The 16,376-nt window shown below is 41.3% G+C and overlaps 3 protein-coding genes across 9 annotated transcripts; 1 reads left to right on the top strand and 2 right to left on the bottom strand.

Moving 5' to 3' along the window:
• The first annotated feature begins 205 nt into the window (after window positions 1-205).
• LOC133849532 (pre-rRNA 2'-O-ribose RNA methyltransferase FTSJ3) lies at window positions 206-3,228 on the top strand. The gene is made up of 2 exons (XM_062285684.1): window positions 206-2,218; window positions 2,538-3,228. The coding sequence occupies exons 1-2, from the start codon at window positions 328-330 to the stop codon at window positions 3,140-3,142; spliced, it is 2,496 nt and encodes an 831-aa protein (XP_062141668.1). The 5' UTR covers window positions 206-327; the 3' UTR covers window positions 3,143-3,228.
• LOC133849534 (beta-lactamase-like protein 2 homolog) lies at window positions 2,926-5,027 on the bottom strand. Of its 2 annotated transcripts, none has more exons than XM_062285687.1 (4): window positions 4,821-5,027; window positions 4,563-4,732; window positions 4,167-4,379; window positions 2,926-4,105 (listed from the first exon to the last, which is right to left on the bottom strand). In XM_062285687.1, the coding sequence occupies exons 1-4, from the start codon at window positions 4,937-4,939 to the stop codon at window positions 3,723-3,725; spliced, it is 885 nt and encodes a 294-aa protein (XP_062141671.1). In that variant the 5' UTR covers window positions 4,940-5,027; the 3' UTR covers window positions 2,926-3,722. The 2 variants fall into 2 exon arrangements, with proteins under 2 accessions (XP_062141671.1, XP_062141670.1); XM_062285686.1 differs by having other exon boundaries at window positions 4,167-4,394; window positions 4,821-5,026.
• A 1,104-nt stretch (window positions 5,028-6,131) lies between these two features.
• Window positions 6,132-16,259, bottom strand: LOC133847465 (ras GTPase-activating protein 1). 6 transcript variants are annotated; one of them, XM_062282540.1, is made up of 9 exons: window positions 16,134-16,259; window positions 13,935-14,100; window positions 12,322-12,435; window positions 12,137-12,209; window positions 11,666-12,075; window positions 10,181-11,030; window positions 7,523-8,429; window positions 7,311-7,461; window positions 6,132-7,245 (listed from the first exon to the last, which is right to left on the bottom strand). In XM_062282540.1, the coding sequence occupies exons 2-9, from the start codon at window positions 14,017-14,019 to the stop codon at window positions 7,097-7,099; spliced, it is 2,739 nt and encodes a 912-aa protein (XP_062138524.1). In that variant the 5' UTR covers window positions 14,020-14,100; window positions 16,134-16,259; the 3' UTR covers window positions 6,132-7,096. The 6 variants fall into 6 exon arrangements, with proteins under 6 accessions (XP_062138524.1, XP_062138520.1, XP_062138522.1 ...); XM_062282536.1 differs by having other exon boundaries at window positions 13,935-14,492; window positions 16,134-16,257; XM_062282538.1 differs by having other exon boundaries at window positions 13,935-14,138; window positions 16,134-16,254.
• Window positions 16,260-16,376: the final 117 nt, after the last annotated feature.

Here is a 16,376-nt window from a genome sequence, read left to right on the forward strand (position 1 = left end):
TAAATAAACAACTGCATTACGCAATTATAATATTTTATATTATTTTATTTAATTTAATTTCAAATTTAGTTTATACTTGTAATTTAAAAAAATCATTCAAATTAATTGAATCGCGCAGCGGCTATCGCTTATCGATAGCACGTAAACAAAGTGGCAGCGCTCGCTCACAGCAGCTGTTCGATCTATGTGGCATCGCTCGACAACCGAGAATTTACAAACACGTGCGCGCCTGGTGTCGGCGTGTTTCTTATTTCGCTGTGAATTAAGTGAATTTTAAATACATTTTGATTGAATTTGCAAAGACGACACCAGCACCAGCACAGCACAATGGGCAAGAAGAGTAAAGTTGGAAAGACGCGCAAGGATAAGTTCTATCAGTTAGCCAAGGAGACTGGCTTTCGATCGCGTGCCGCCTTCAAATTGATCCAGTTGAATCGCAAATTTGGCTTCCTTCAACAGTCGCAAGTATGCATCGATTTGTGTGCCGCACCCGGCGGCTGGATGCAGGTGGCCAAACAGAATATGCCCGTCTCCAGCATTGTGGTGGGCGTTGATCTGTTCCCCATTCGTCCCATTGCCGGTTGCATTGGCCTCGTCGAGGACATCACAACGGAAAAGTGCCGCCAATCGCTGACCAAAGAGCTGCAATCGTGGAAAGCCGATGTGGTGCTTCACGACGGTGCACCCAATGTGGGTCGCAATTGGCTGTACGATGCCTATCAACAGATTTGCCTTACGCTCAACGCTCTCAAGTTGGGCACACAATTCTTGCGCAGCGGAGGTTGGTTCATCACAAAAGTGTTTCGCTCCAAGGATTACAATGCATTGCTCTGGGTGCTGAAGCAGCTGTTCAAGAAGGTGCATGCCACCAAGCCAAGTGCATCGCGTAAGGAATCCGCCGAGATATTCGTTGTTTGCCAAGGCTATTTGGCTCCCGATCGCATCGATCCTCGCCTGCTCGATGCCAAATATGTGTTCGAAGAGCTCGATCTGGATGGTGGCAAGCAAAAGAACAGTTTGCTGCATCCCGAGAAGCAGAAACGCATCAAGGCCGAAGGTTACACCGAACAGGATATTGCGCTGCGCAATGATTTGGCCGCCTCCGAGTTTATGCAGGCGGAGAATGCGTTGGCTGCCCTGCAGGGCATCGGCTCCATAACCATCGATGATCCGCGCATTGCGCAGCATAAGCGCACCACCACCGAGATACTCGAGTGCTGCAAAGATCTGAAGGTGCTCGGTCGCAAGGATATCAAGGGTTTGCTGCTGTGGTGGAAGCACATCAAGCAGGATCTGTACAAAACAGACAAGGAAGGCGTCATTGAGGATGCCGACAATGAGGCGGAGTCCGCCCCGCAGCCGCTGACGCAGGAGCAGCTCGAGGATATGGAGGATGAGGAGTTGCAGCAACAGATCGAAACGTTGGCGGATGAGGAGCAAAAGGAGCTGAAGCGTAAGCGCAAAAAGACTCTCAAATCGAAGGCGAAACTGCACGAGAAGATGAACCTCAACATGGTGATCAAAGGCGACGATGGTCCCAAGGAGGAGACAGAGCATGAGATCTTTGATCTCAAGGATATCAATAGCAATGCCGAGCTCGATGATATGCTGGATGTGGAGCCCGATTTCGATGTCGAGGGCGAACAGCAAGAGTTACCCAAGCTTCCCAAGTACAAGAAGTACGATAAGGATGACAAACGACTGGACGACGATGCCAACTATGAGAACGACGATGAGCCCGAGGTGAGCGCGGACGAGGACAGTGAAAGCGACTATGACCAGCAAGGTCTTGGCTTGAGTGACAACGAGGATGAGGAGCCACAGAAATCCGGCAAAGCGGGCAAGGGCAAGAAGAAGCGTGGCGATCATCCGCTGATCAAGTCGGGCGATTTTCGCGACAAGGACACAAAGCGTCAGCAGCGTGTGCAGCTTTGGTACGAGAAGGATGCACTGCAGCAGCTCGACGACGACATGGACAATGACGACGAGGAGAACTACGATCTGGACAATTTGGCCAAGGCGTACAAAGCCAAGGGCGTCGCAGTGCTAGGCGAGAATCGTCCGGCCCCCGCAGAGACTGGAACATTGGTCCTGGGAAAGAAGGCGAAGCGTCGGGCCCGTCATGATGTGGCCAAGGATGAGAGCAGCAGTGAATCGTCCGATTCGGAGGAGGAAGTCGATGAGCAGGATGAAAACGTTGCTGGCGACATGTCCAAAGGTGAGAGCAGCACAACAACACACACATATTAGAGCGAGAGGGAAATAGAGAAATACATTTTAATACTGATGTCTGTCCGTCCGACTGTTTGAGGGTCTATAACTTTGAGAATATAGAAGCTAGCGTCTAGATTTTCTACATTCATCAATGTAAACATTCTCTAAATAGTTTATGAAAGTTTCATTACAATCGCACAACTTGAAAATTATTTAAGCTATAAATTAAAGTAACGTATTTTATAATTTTATTTATTTTTGACCATTTAATAGTTGTTAATCATTATTTGAACAAATATTTCATCCTTGCTCTCTTTTCGCAGCACCCAAAGCAAAGAAGATCCGTCTCAGCGAGGAGGAACTGGCGCTGGGTGCGTTGCTTGTGCGCGGCAAGAAAACGCGTCGCGATCTCATCGATGCCGCCTGGAATCGCTATGCCTTCAACGATGATCATCTGCCCGCCTGGTTTGTGCAGGACGAGCAGGAGCACATGACGAAACCGCAGCCGGTGCCCAAGGAACTCACCGAGGAATATCAGCGCAAGGTCCAGGAGCTAAATGTGCGCCCCATCAAGAAGGTGATGGAGGCAAAGGCGCGCAAGAAGCGTCGTGCCACCAAGCGTATGGCCAAGGCCAAGAAGATGGCCGAAAAGATCATGGAGAACGCAGACGCAACGTCCCAGGAGAAGGCCAAGCAACTGAAGAAGATCTACAAGAAGGCCCAGGAGAAGAAGAAGGAGATCACCTATGTGGTGGCCAAGAAGCACACAGCATCCCGACGTGCTCGTCGTCCGGCCGGTGTCAAGGGACGTTATCGTGTCGTTGATCCACGTGAGAAGAAGGACAAACGCTCCATTGTGGCCAAGAAGCGGCGTGAGAAGGGCAGCAAGGGTGGCGCCAAGGGGGGCAAGGGACGAGGCAAGCGTTAAATCGTCGTCCACACACTTCCACACTTCTCCATATGTAAATGATAATGTGTAGCATAAATATAAATCTAGTGCATAATCCTTTAAAACTGCTTAACGCTTATTTTCTGGGTAGGGAACAATCGATTGTCGAAGATAGTGAAGCCGAGAGTGCCCTAAAAATTGAATTTATACTATACAGATTTCCACGTTTCAATCTTTTCAAAATAAAAAACTATCGATAAGCGGCGATAGTATGCCCGATATAAGAGTTGATAGTATATTAAAATTATACTCAAATTACAATCAAAAATGTTCATATATGAAATTTATATTAATATTATATCTTCAATATAAGCAAACTTTGCTTTAGAGTTTTATGTTCACCCACAGTTTTTTTTTTTAAAATCATATATATTTAAAAATTTATTGCAATTACAATATACAATTATTTGAATTAAAGTTTTGTTTTAAAAAGAACAAGTTTGCATTTTTTACATGACAGAAATTCATTTTAAATAACAATTTATAACTTTACAAAACGTCTACAATCGATAGAGTATCAAATCATCGATAGTTTCAGCTACAGTTCTTCAGCATTACTCTAGAGGGCGCTGCTTGCTTGGTAGCTGTAGGATTTGGCGTCATCGTCACTACTGTTTAGCTGCAGTTTGCCCTCTTTGTGCAGCTTGCTAAGATGATGGTCCACATTGTAGGCAGCCGCTGGCCACAGCTGCTCAGGTGTCTCCTTGTACACCACTTTGACCACATCCATGGCCTGCCATGGTGCACAGGGTCGCTCCACAAAGAACTGAAGTATCTGCTGTTCGCGCTGATTGCGATGCTGGATGTAATACTCGATTTTGCCCAGCGGCTCCTCAATCACATTGCCATGGCCGGGGAAGATGCGTTTCGGTTCGATCTTCAGGATTTTATCCAGACTGCGCATGTAATCGAACAGATCCTCGAACACAGCGGTGCCTTCGCCTAAAGATCGAAAGCTTTAAATAGAGGACTCTCTCCCTCTCTCTCTCTCACGCTTACTCACCCAGTATACAATCGCCGCTGAACAAAGTGCCGTCATCTGTGGTGAGCACAACATGATCTGTGGTGTGGCCAGGAGTATGCACAATGCGCACATTGGCGCCATCTACCGCAAATTCTTGGCTGTCGACAAGGGGTTGTACTTGGATGTGACTTGGTATCTCGGGGCAGAGGTCGGGAGTTTGATCGCTGCGCTTGAATTTGAACACCTGGCAATCTGCATTGAGGCGAACTTTAATGGGCAAGATAAAGAAACGTACACAGAGATAGTATGTTCATATGCATGTAATGCGGATGGCGGATGGCGGACGTGTAAGCACAGTTTTAAGCCCTTTCCCTTTCCCTTTATACACCACTCCACTCTGCCTTAGTCTACAATGTATTCTAAGTGTATACACACCCTTGTCGGCCAACGTGCTGCCCACAATGTCCTTCACACCGCCAACATGATCGTGATGCCAATGCGTCAATATGATGGTGCCAATGGTTGCCTTCTCCTGCTGCAACACTCCATTCAGCTGCTCTATGTACTCCGGCACATTTTCATCGCCCGTGTCAATTAATATGCGCCTGAGAAGAACAAACAACAAACACCAATTTTCAATTTTATTATTATTCAAGTGAACTTTGGATTCCCCAAAATAAATTGGCGGCTCACTTTTTACCGTTGCCCAGCAGATAGGTGTTGGTGCCTTGCAATGTCATGGGACTGGGATTGCAGCCCAAGATCCGTATGATGGAGGAGGTGAGACGTGTTACCGGCGGTATTAGTGCCATGATTCTGCCACTTTTAATCGCTTCTTAAAAGTTGCCTACACAAAACAAGCAGCAGCTTATCACGTAAATAAAAAACAAAAACAATGTAAACACTGCTCAAGCTGTTCCGCAACAGTTGTGCTTTTAACGAACTAGTGTGTACACACTGTTTTAGCCGTTATCGGTGTTTGCGCCGTTTGCACAAATATTTAAATAATTTATTTTATTATGTAATTGTCAATTAATTGCAACATTGTGGAGTTAAAAGTTGCCTACACAAAACAAGCAGCAGCTTATCACGTAAATAAAAACAAAAACAATGTAAACACTGCTCAAGCTGTTCCGCAACAGTTGTGCTTTTAACGAACTGGTGTGTACACACTGTTTTAGCCGTTATCGGTGTTTGCGCCGTTTGCACAAATATTTAAATAATTTATTTTATTATGTAATTGTCAATTAATTTTCTAGCATTGTGAAGTTTGAAATTTAGATAATCAAATTTTTTCACTTACCCCAACTCAAAACATTAACACCCAAGCAGTTCAATGCTCGATTTACATGTTATCGATAATAAGCTTTCTTATCGAATTCAAAAATTTGAATTGCATTTTTGAAGTAATTGAAACAGCTTTTAATTTTCGTTTATTATTTCTCGTAAGTTTTGTTTATTTTTGTTTTGTTTGCTTTTCTTTTGACTAGGATGCAGATGCTGTATACATACATATATATATATATAAGTTTATATATATGTATACTTGTATATATAGATAACTATTTGTTTTATCTTCTTAATCATTTTGATGCATTACAAATTACAATGATGAACTTAAATGTTTCTCAAAAAGTTCAACTACGTCATTATTTGTGTTTCATTTTCATTTCACATACATACGAATTGCAATTGGTAATATAAAGAGACGAGACGCATTTTATTTAATGCATTTTTAGAGATGATGATCATGAATAAAGCGAGTTGTATGAATGCTTCCAAACAAGAGTATTGTACATACATACAAAAATCAAATAAAAAATTAAATACAAAAAATAAATACAAGTCAAATGTTGCCTGCATACAAGGTAAAACAAATACAAATCATTATCAAACAAACAAAAAAAAAAAACTCGTTAGTTAAAAGTATTGAAAATGCAACTGAGCACGCGATGAGTCTCTGCATAATATACATAATAATAGTAGTAATACATAATAGAGAGATAATAGTTCGTGAATATAGTATAATTAACTTGTGTATGTATGCTTTTAAAATATGTATATATGTGTGTGTATATATATATATTTATATGTATTAATATGTATATTCCATATCAAGCTTAAATCAATTAATAAGACGAAAAGTATTTTCATAATATTGCATTATTTTCATTCATTATTAAATGTACTTATTTTTTTTTTTTAGTTTTCTTGCATTTTTGTTTTTTTGTTTTGCTTTGTTGAATTTAATGGCCACGCGTGTTTCTTATGTCTTTTTATTTGTATTTTAAAGACACAATTGCAAAAAAATGTATAAATACTTTTTGTTGTTGTTCGTTACGTTTTCCTCTCATCATTTCCTTTTTTAATCAGATTTTCAGTTTGTTGTTGCTGTTGTTGTTGTTGTTGCTGAACACATTTTTCGACCTGGCTAATTACTAAATTACTTTATTTGCTTTTTTTTTCGTTTCGTTTTAGCTGCTTGCTGCATTTTCATAATGTATAATTTCGATTTGTATAAAAATAAAAAAAAGACACACACTATACGCTATACATATAATATAATATATAATATACATATACATATATTATATTTGGACTCTTTCTGTACTTTCACCCTAGATAGAGAAAGATAGAGAGAGAGAGAGAGAACGTGAAAGTACAGAAAGAAACCAAAACGAAAAAATGCCGCGAGAAAAGCTTGACTAATCCTACTGGAACTATTCTCACAATATGCACTAAGTAATTTCTTGATTTCTGATTCTGTTCTGTACGGTTTTTGTGTGTGTGTTCGGGCGATCAACTGTCTATATACTATATATGTATATGTGTGTGTGTGTGTGTGTGTTGTATATGTAAATATCTATATAAAAATGTAATATCTATATATAAACTGACTGTTGCGTTGTGGCTCTTCTGCTTTCTGCTTTCGGCCTGTCTCTATTCCCCTTCTATTCCTCTCCTCTCCCTTAGCTGATCATCTCGCGATACTTTAATTTGTGCTTGGTCAGCATATCGGTGACCGTAACGAGCTTCTTGATCGACAGGATATTCGATAGCTCTTGCAGTTCCGGCAAATAGGAGACACAAATGTGATGCAATGTCGCCAACTCACGTCCTGCGAAATCGAAACGGAATTTGAATCAATCGAAGAATAAATAATAAGAAAATTATGCTACTTACCTGTGTCCTGTGCATTGTGATTCGAGTTCTGTTCGACAAACATGCCCAGCGGCGGATTGGGATCGGTGACCAGCGACAATTGATCCAAGAACACAATCATGCGCTCCTTGTTCTTCAATATAAACGGATTGACCACCTCCATGTATTGCTCCTGCAGTGATTGATTCGATTTATGAAATGATTATACCTAGTTTGCAGCCATAATATATTACCTTGCCACCGAACTCAATGAGATTGGCGAGATTCTGCAGACATTTGGCCACCATGATGAGGGAACGCGTTGCCGCCGTTGGCGGTGTCTCGCTGACAAGACCAAACTGGCGCGGATTAAGCAGCGCCGGGCAGAGCAGACGCAGGAATATAAAACCGGAGACGACACGAGTGCGCACCAAGCGCTCCGTTGGCCATTTGGCCACCACCGCCTTCTGCAGGCAATTGCAAATGTATCGCACATTCCGTGGACACGCATCCGGTGATGTGAATATCGATTGGGTCACCAGATCGAGTATCTGCAGCAGAAATTCCGCATTTGTGCACGCATCATCGTTGACATCCATTTTAGTGGGATTCAATTCGGCTGACTGTTTGCTCTCCAGTATGCGTTGCACCGTCTCACTGACCGCCGACTGTAGGAATCCGCTGCACTCGGTGCGCATATACAAATCCATCAGCGTGGTGGCCAACGAAGCGCCCCGAAAGAGTGTGGTTGTCTCATTCTCACGCGCCACTTCCGCCTGACACAGGATGCGTATCAATTCCGTTTCGCGTTTCTCGTGCCGAAACACGCGCAGCAACGCCGTCGCCAGTGGAACACGATCGTTGTGACAGAGCTCAGCGAGGGCTTTGACCGCATACAGCTCGGGCTCGAGGAGCAGCTGCTGCAGTGGACTGTACTCCTCGCAGGGCATGATCAGATCGTCCAGATAGCGCATGCGCAGACGCAGCGATCCCCATTCGCCCATCGGTGTCATGCCCGTTAGCTGGTACCATCCCTCCGTCTCCTGGCCATTCTTCAAGCTGGCCAAATCGATGGTCAGCTCGGCCACCTCCGAGTCCTTGCCGCGTTTGCCGCGCGAGACTAGCGTGATGGTCAGGGAGACGACATCGGGTGGCACGTCACTACAAGAGAGCAAGAGAGAGAGAGAGCGGGAAAGTGAAAATTTAATATGGAACGCGATGGAATGAAACATTGGATATAGTGAAACGAAAGCAAAGTCAAATGACATCAAATAGAATAAGTGCATTTTGATTTTGGAACAGTGGAATGGAACAAGAAAGTATAAAGAAATGCGAAAATGGAACAGAGTAGAGTGAAAATTTAATATGGAACGCGATGGAATGAAACATTGGATATAGTGAACTTAAAGTAAAGTCAAATGACATCAAATAGAATAAAGAAAAGTGAACATTTGCTTTGGAACAGTGGAATGGAACAAGAAAGTATGAAGAAATGCGAAAATGGAACAGAGTAAAGTGAAAATTTAATATGAAACGCGATGGAATGAAACATTGGATATAGTGAAATTAAAGTAAAGTGAAAAGATATGAAATCGAATAAAGAAAAGTGCATTTTGATTTTGGAACAGTGGAATGGGACAAGAAAGTATAAAGAAATGAAAATATAGAACTAACTAAAGTCAAAATTTAATATGAAACGCGATAGAATGAAACATTGGATATAGTGATATTAAAGTAAAGTCAACTAACATGAAATAGAATAAAAAAAGTGCATTTTAATTTTGGAACAGTGGAATGGAACAAGAAAGTATGAGGGAATGGGAAAATGGAACATAGTAAATTGAATAGTAGTGAAGTTAAACATATTATGGGAGATCAAAATGCATTAATAGAAACATTGAACTAGAACAGCAATAAGAATAACTTAATAAAACAGTTGAATGAAGCAAGAAAGTATAAAAAGCATAAAGGAATTGGGAAATAGAACAGAGTAAATTGAAATGTAGTGAAATGGAACATGGAACACACAATCAGAACAGTAATAAGAATAACTTTGTGGAACAGTGGAATCTGATTCCAGTATAAAGTATAAAAAATAAAGGAATTGGGAAATGAAAAAGAGTAAATTGAAATAAAGTGAAATAAAATATGTTGTGAGAGATTACAATGTATAAGTAAAAAGAAAGAAATAGAACAAATTAGGGCAAACTCTATAAAACAGTGGAATGGTACAAAGGAATGGGAATATGGAACTGTGCAAATGGAAATGTAGTCCAATGGAAGATTACAATGTATATGTACATACATAGGAACTTAGAATAGAGATAGAAATTAGAATAACTCTATGGAACAGTGGAATGAGACAGAAAGTATAAATAAATTAGGAAATAGAACAGAGTAAATTGAAATGTAGTGAAATGGAACATGGAACACACAATCAGAACAGTAATAAGAATAACTTTGTGGAACAGTGGAATCTGATTCCAGTATAAAGTATAAAAAATAAAGGAATTGCGAAATGAAAAAGAGTAAATTGAAATAATATATGTTGTGAGAGATTACAATGTATAAGTAAAAACAAAGAAATAGAACAGAATTAGAGCAAACTTTATGGAACAGTGGAATGGTACAAAGGAATGGGAATATGGAACTGTGCAAATGCAAATGTAGTCCAATGGAAGATTACAATGCATACGTACGTACATAGGAACTTAGAATAGAGAAATAAGAATATATGGAACAGTGGAATGAGACAGAAAGTATAAATAAATTGAAATGTAGTGAAATGGAACATGTTATGGGGAAATTACATTGCATAAATAATGCCAAAATAGAATGCAGTACACTCGAAAGCAAATGAATACAAGGCATAAATGATAGCTTAATAAGGTATAAGTAGAATCCCAACTCACTCGAGCACAAACTCCTCTTCCCAGACGGGCTCGGGTGCAATCTTGACGCGTGTCTTGCCCACCTTGACCTGGTTGAGCGAAATACTGCAGTAGGGATGTGGCACCAGTTTAAATGGCAATCGATGCGCCTCGAGCACATGCAAATTGAGGCAACGCAACTCGCGCAGCCGCGACACCTTCTTCTGCGCCCGACTCAACTGCGAATCGCATTGGGCCTTCAATGCATTTATCCACTCCACATAGCTCTCCTGGCTGGGCGCACACAGATACGTGACGGTGGCCAAACAGGGCAACGCACGCTCCACAATTTGGAAGCAATAGGGTCGCTCCCAGAGCGAATCATGGCACTGATACAAATACGCACACGACAGATCAATTAGACCCTTGGGCTTAGTCTTTTTGGGATTGTCATAGAAGCACAATTGGGTCTCGGTGCCATCGTTGATGAGGGCAAAGTACAATTGCTTCCATTTGGTTGTCTTGTCAGACTTTTTATTCAAATGCCCATGATGCTTGATGCCCTTGATCTTCTTGAGGCCAATCTGATCGCGACACTCGCGCAGCGTGGCGTAAATCTTCTCGGCGGCCTTCTCAACCACATACTGTTGATTGAACTCCGGCTGTGAGCCATTGACCACGGGATGATTGAGTGAATGTCCCTCGACAATTTGCTCTTTGCGATAGCGATTGATCACAGCGTCGAGGCATTCGAATGTCCGACCGCCCATCAGATAGCGAACGCCCTTCTTCTCGATGCGAAATCGTTGGATCTGATTGTTAATGTGGAAGAAGAGCGAATAGTCCCCGGGAGAATTGTCACTGGGGCGCACCAGAAAGCTACCAGGACCAGCTGCAAGCAAGGAAGTGATTTAGTATTCACGATTCACGATTTACGATATTGAATTGAAGAGAGTATTAATATTGATACCGAAATTTGAAATAGCATACTAAATCAAAATTAAAATACTATATTACACTATTTGTTCGTAATTTTTAGTTACGATATTCGACAGTAAAGATAGTACACTTACGATATTCAATATCGTAACATCGTTAGTAAATTTCCCATATTGAATTGATGTCGACTCATAATTTATATATTAAATTTCACAGAAAATTGATATGTTTAATTTTGTAATTAGTTTTCACTAAAATTGAATTGCGAATAAAAATAGATATGATACTATTTTAATTAAAAATATTCCATTGATTCATTGCTGACGTTATTTGGTGACATTTGGCATTAATCAATGATTGGAATCAACAATGTTGTCACGACATTAAATAGCAATTAAACAGATGTACAATTATAAGATACACAATTAGTAATCACGATTTATATTAGCAATTTACGGCATTCGAATTACGATATTAATCTCTACATGAATTCAAACCTAAATTTATGTAGATATATGTCAGATTTATGATATTCAATTAAAATGATATCATAACAGGCAATACTAATGTTTAATACTTGGTACTCACCCTTGACTAGCATGTCGACGGCCTCGTTTTTGGTGCAATTGGGATGGAACCAGGGAAACACGGTATTCGGATCGATGGAGACATCCAAATCATCGACAAGCTCACGGAAAATCATTCCCTGTTCGCCAGTACGATGAGCAGTCACCCAAAGCCAACCGTCGCCCATGTCGTTGTGCACAAAGAAGATGTCGCCCTTCTGGAAGCTCAACTCATCCGTTTCCGGCATTTTCGTGTACGGCAAAATGGCCACCACACGTTTCTTATCGTTAACCGGCTCCGGCGGTGCGACGGGAAACACAAGGCGTTCACGCTTCAACAGATCACTGCATGAGGTGTAATAGCCAACGAGATCGCTCAATGAGATAAACTGACGACCGCCAATGTAAAAGTCACCGCATACGGCCGTAATTCTACGGAGAATAACAATAATAGTTAAAAATACAAAAGACGACAATCTGATTGAAAACAAACCGGAAATGATTGATGCCCGTGCGTCCATAATAGCTGAGCACATAGGAGCCGGGTTTCCGATCACTTTCGCGCACTGCAAAACCAACCGATCGATATACATGTTATGTTGTAATTATGTTGAATGAGAGAATTGTGTGTGATCGATAAGTATTGATCACCACACAATGAGAGTTAGAGTTACGCACCCAGATAACTGCCCAATTTGCCGCTGCCGCGAAGACGCGCCTCTGCCGAATAGCGATCGAGTCGTCCATGGTACCATTCACTTTCCGGCGGCGCAATTATCGCCGGCCTTTCGCCTGCAAACAAATAATGTTGAAAAATGTGCCAAATTAACAACATTGCACAACACACAGCACACACGCGACACGAAACTGTGTAGAAAGCAGCACAAACACATTTCGATGCTTGCATCAAGAAAAAAAAAAAACAAAGAAAAACGAAACCAATACCCTGCACCAATACATTAACGGGTAGATAAGTTTGACGAAACAAGCAACGTACAAATTCAAATATACCGTTATCAATAAGTTCAGAGTTATCGTTCGCCGATAGCAAGACATGTTATCTAAACTATATAGGGCATCGGCTAGTCGATCATGCATCAAAATGAATTTAGTTCTGCATATCAAATTATAGACAATAAAACCAAAAACAAAACCAAAAAATGCCGATTCTATTGGACACCTGCAATGTACAGCAGGTGAAGAGATACGTTGACATCGATAAATATCGATAATTGTCGACAACTTAACAACAAGTTGGCAGAAGTTTCAACTTACAACTGCTGTGTGACATTCGTGAGAGTGTGCGTGTGTGTCTGTGTATGCTTGCAATTGTTATAATTAACAAATGCAAAGAAAACAAAAACACGCAAAAACGAAAACAAAGCGCACACACACACACACACACACACACACGAGGAAAGCAAAAACAAAGCGATTAAACGCGACCGCAACAGCGCAGCCTTTTGTCATAAATAGAAACGTGACGGCGTCAAGAAACGTTCTGAAAATACTGAGTTTACTGAAAAGCTGGCGTCGTTTTCTAATCATTTGACGACAACGCTGCTGGCCATTAAACATTAATAAAAATGAAAATATATAATATACATTTACATTGATATGCATGTGCATATGCGTGTGCTTGTTTATGTGAATGGCGATAAAAACTAATGGCTAGGCATACATACATATGTATATGTATGTATGTATGTGTGTGCGTCATTCAAACAAAACGACAGACAATTGATAAACGATAGCAATTTGGAGACGAAATGCATGTGGACCGCCATTTTGCTAGCCAACAGCTGCGATCAATTGTCAACAGTTGAGAAAATGTCGTTATCGATTACCAATGCATATACAAACATTGTACATGCGATAAGCGCAATGTACACATAGCTAAAGGTCACGGCACGCACACGAACGCAGCCAATGAGAGCAAGCGTCAAGAGACTGAGCGAAGAGAGCGAGAGTGTTGGCGCATGCGCATGAGTCACACAGCTACGCAGACGCAATAATTGCCAAGCTGTTGTTTGTTGTTGTGGTCGTTTTTGTTGCTGTTCTTTTATGACGCACGGCTGACACAGTAGCAGTGCATTGCACCTTGAAAGCATGAAAGGTAGCAGCAAATCTAGAAGCTGGAGGCTAAGCCACCACAGCTGATGAATCACCTGCTGTGTTTACTCATACACACATACGATTGCTTGTGTGTGTACTATGTTTGTGGTTTTGTAAAATAACCGCAAATTTATATGTAATTTGCTTGTAATCGATAGTTGTGTGTGGTTACTCACCATTTAGCATGTGCGGCCCATCGAATTCATCCTGATCCAATTCCTGTGCCAGATCGGCCAAATCAATGCCGCCAGCTGCCATCATGGCGCCGAGACCCGTTATACCGCCCAATGCCGCTAGGTTGCCGTCATCGGAGCCGCCCGTTGGCGAGCCAAGTTTATCTTTCTGAATGACAACGTCCACATTACCCAAACGCATTAAATCTGCCATTGATTGGTATTTTGTTGTTTGTTTATGTGTGCGTGTACGTGTGTGTGTGTGTGTGTTTTGGTATTTTTTGGTTAGTTTTCTAATGCAAATGCGCGTATGTATATATGTATTGAATGTTTATGTATGTATGTGCGTAAGCAGCTGTGCAGTTGTTTATGCGTACGTTTATGCGTGTCTAAAAAATGTTCTTGTTCTTCTTGCTTGTTGTTTGCTGTTTTTTTTTTCTTTGGCGGCAGCAGCAGCGCGCACGCTGCGCCTCACAATAATAAATGTCGTATGAGTTTTGTTTTGGCTGTTCTTGATGTTGTTGTTGTTATTATTGTTGTGATGCCGGGTGATGCGGCGCGCTGTAATAATAATGCAAAATAGATGCAGGCAAAGAAGCCACAAAGTGAGAGAAAGAGAGCGAGAGAGAAAGCATGAGTGAGTGAGAGCTGGTATATGTATGCATGTGTGTTGGTGAGTCTATGCGAAGCGACTCTTGACCAGTGCTGCCAACTTTTCGGATGATTAAGAAAAACAGCTGTTTTTAAAGGCAATCAAAAATGAAATAAAAAGAGCGTATAAATACGCATTTCTAATTCATTCAAAATGTTATCATTTATACAGAAAAGTGCAAATGTTTGCAAAAATAAAAAAAAATAAGTAATGAGAATATAGGTTGGATGGTTTGCAAATTGGATCCACAAATCGATTATCAACAAAAAAGCTAGATTTGACAAAAGCAAAAACTAGCAAAATTGGCAACACTGCTCTTGACTGTGCATGCGTGTGAGAGAGACAGCAATGGGACTTTGCATTTATGTATGTGTGTGTCTGTAGTTGTATTTGTGTGGGTGGCGAGTGAATTTTTACAAGCAATTTGTTATAAACAACAAAGTGCAATATGCTTGACTGCCGCTAGCACACGCGTGTGTGTGTGTGTGTGTGTGTGTGTGTCTGCCGGCAAAAAAGCATGCAACTGTAAATTGCAAGCTCGCTAAGCGGCGCAACAGCGCAGCGCAGACAAGCAGACGTCGCGCCGCCGTCTCGTCATTGTCGCGCACTCTTGCGAGTATGTGTGTCTGAGTGTATGTGTGTACATATGTACATACATACATACAAGGAGCAATGGCACAATAAAAATCAAATGGAACCAAGAAAAAAAACGTTGAATGAAAATTTCTCGTTTCCGTTTCGTTTGTTGCTGCATCTCGCTCGCACCCCCATGACATCCCCCATCCCCCATAACACCATCATACACACTCAGCAAGAACGACGAGTGAAGTTTAGTTTTTATGAGGGCAAAACACTTCAGAGTGGAGCCAACAATGATGATGGCGATGCTTATGATGATGATGATGATGAGTATGTTTATTTCACATGTTTGTGTTACTCTCGTGCCAACAACTAATTGCTAAACAATTGTGTCTATTTAACGGATAAATAAATACACAAAAAAAAAAACAGGGTAAAAAGCAAAAAACTAACGGATAGAAAAGAAGAAATATACTGAGACTCCACCCTCTTGGGGTTTGGGCGGCCACCCCTTTTAAATACATACAGATACACGGACAATATGCGACACGCACACAACGAAACGACGACGTCAGATCCACACACACACACACATACACTAACAAAAGATTCGAGGGGGGCAATGCAAACGAATAAGGCAACAAAAGAAAGCAGCAGAAATTTTCTACACTTACAATGTATACGTTTCGATATATGTATGTGTTTGTTTGTTTGTATTTGTGTGAGTGTGTGTGTGAGTGTATGCGTGTGTGTTGTGTGTGTGTAGGTGGGTTTGTGTAAATTTTAGCACCATACACGAGACGACGACACACACACTAAGAAAAACACACGAAACGCACTCTCACTGCACACACACGCTCTTCTCGCTTAACAACAACAAAGGCTTTTGTTGGTGGCAAACACTTTCAGGACATTTCCAATACGTTTGATTTTGTTTTGCATTTATTTGATAAAAACAGTAAAAAATTCACCGTCAATGATTTGGTTGCTCACAATTCACAATTCTCACAAAATATACAACACTTCGTAAATTGCCTTTCGCTGTGTGCGCCCGCACCGTGCCCGACAGACAATACGCGTTTTGTTTTTGCGGCGCACACACACACACATTGGGTAGAGCTGGAACCGATTCGATTATTAATCGATTCTAGTCGATTGCTTTTGTCTTCGGCAAAATATCGATTGCTTTTGGTATTGGGTAAATTCATCTTTAT

This window comes from Drosophila sulfurigaster, chromosome X (genome assembly GCF_023558435.1).
Source record: "Drosophila sulfurigaster albostrigata strain 15112-1811.04 chromosome X, ASM2355843v2, whole genome shotgun sequence".
NCBI lineage: Eukaryota > Metazoa > Arthropoda > Insecta > Diptera > Drosophilidae > Drosophila > Drosophila sulfurigaster.